This window comes from Formica exsecta, unplaced genomic scaffold, assembly GCF_003651465.1.
Source record: "Formica exsecta isolate Colony F162 unplaced genomic scaffold, ASM365146v1 scaffold4827, whole genome shotgun sequence".
Taxonomy (NCBI): Eukaryota; Metazoa; Arthropoda; class Insecta; order Hymenoptera; family Formicidae; genus Formica; species Formica exsecta.
In genome coordinates this window covers 1-1,862 of record NW_021852062.1, presented here as the reverse complement: position 1 = coordinate 1,862, position 1,862 = coordinate 1, and the positions used below count along the sequence as shown (strand labels likewise).

At 25.3% G+C, this 1,862-nt stretch overlaps 1 protein-coding gene across 1 annotated transcript; it reads right to left on the bottom strand.

Annotated features, from left to right (window-relative positions):
* Positions 1 to 359: 359 nt before the first annotated feature.
* Positions 360 to 1,446, bottom strand: LOC115241415. Its single transcript, XM_029817162.1, has 4 exons — positions 1,208 to 1,446; positions 852 to 1,073; positions 659 to 715; positions 360 to 554 (listed from the first exon to the last, which is right to left on the bottom strand). Exons 1-4 carry the CDS (start codon positions 1,410 to 1,412, stop codon positions 412 to 414), a joined length of 627 nt encoding a protein of 208 aa, XP_029673022.1. The 5' UTR covers positions 1,413 to 1,446; the 3' UTR covers positions 360 to 411.
* Between the last annotated feature and the right edge of the window lie 416 nt (positions 1,447 to 1,862).

Below are 1,862 nucleotides of genomic sequence, written 5' to 3'. Positions count from 1 at the left end.
TTACTTTGTACCATACAACTTTTGTCTGAAATTTTTGTCATAGATACGTTATAATATAGAGAAGATATTTTGCTATATCACTACATATTGGGCAAATTGGGTTTATATATCGCATTGCTAGTACAAGACTATTGTAACTAAAAGAATTTAATTTCTTAATTACAAAAATATAAAACTTCCTTATGTTCAAATATAAATGGCTGAGATATAGCTTTAAAAATTATTTTTTATTGTTAAAATATTTATGAATTTATTTTACTTGAATTAACAATAAATGCAAAATAAGATAATACAGTGTCAAAGAATATCTTTTATATCATATAAAATATTTCGTAAAAAGGTTCTATTTATATCATGATTTACTTTAATAATCTAATCTTTTAAAATTATTCATTTTCTTGAAAAATAAAATTAAGTTATGACAGAAATGTAATGCCAGTGAAATGCAATTTTATCTGAAGATTCAATGGATGGAGAAACTTCCTCTTGTCTCGGTAAACTATTGCGAGAACGATGTCGTCTTTGATTACAATTTTGAGTAGATCTAGTTTCAGCTAAATATGGAATAAAATATAAAGATAGTAATTTATTATTCAAGCTGCATCTATGTACACCATAATTATTATACTAACAATAAGCAAGCTAGATTCATATTGACCTGATTCTAAAATTCTATCTGAATGTAAACTCGCATCTATTTCTTCATGATCATTGGCTGCAATCAATAAAATATTACATGTAATTAAAAAATTTTATAAATAATTATAGAAAGAATTTAGAAGATATTTTAAAATCTACTTATTATGAATACATCTTAATGAAAAAAACAGTTGTTATTTATGTGTATTTACCTTCAGACAGTAATTCTGGTTGCTGATAATGTTGATTAAAGCGTGAAAACATACGTAAAAAATGTTCTAAAGAAATATCACCATTCATAAGAGCACTTTGTCCTTCTTTAATTTGAATATTTCTTTGCTTATTAAATTGTGTGCGTGCTCTTCTAACACGTATATTATTTCGCAAGCGAGAATAATCAATTTCTTGGTTTGTTATAATTTCCGACAAGTGTTCTATAAAAAAAAATTATCACTATACATGCAATATATATATATATGTGTATGTAAAAATGTGAATACTATGTAAGCAAACTATCGAAATATGCATGTATTGCAGAAAGAAATTAAAAAAAAATATATATATATACCTAAAAATACCCATAGATTTGGATGAACTGTACCAACTTTTTGATTTGCAATGTGGTGGAAACTTTCCACTAAATTATTTGTACGAACATGACACAGATACTCAGATACTTTGGATGCTATAGGTAGCCAAGTGCTACGCAAATAAGTCATGAATAATAATACATTTGGATAAGTTGCAGAATGCAATATTTCAATATTTTGCATAATATTTAATGAATCCAGAAATAAAGAACTAGGTGCTAATGCCATAGACATGGATAACAATTCGCGAGGTGCACTATTTAGCTGTAGGCGTCGCCATTTTCTACAAAGCGCCTAGAACAAAAAAAAACATTTATTATTAACATAGTGCAACATTAAACTTTATTCACTTTTTTTCAATTATATCAAGAGACACGGTAGTGTCAAAATAATGGAATATATTCAAGAGAAAAAAATTTTAATTAAAAAACAAATTTAAGTATAAAATAACTTTAATTAGAGAAAAACTTGATGCTGCTAAATTGAATATATGCTAATCTAATGAATGTGTTATTTATATTTTGAATTTAGCAGCGCCAAGTTTTTCTCTAAGTAAAAAGTTATTTTATACTTAAATTAATTTTTTTGATTAAAAATTTTTTTCACTTAAATATATTCCACTATTTTGATCAT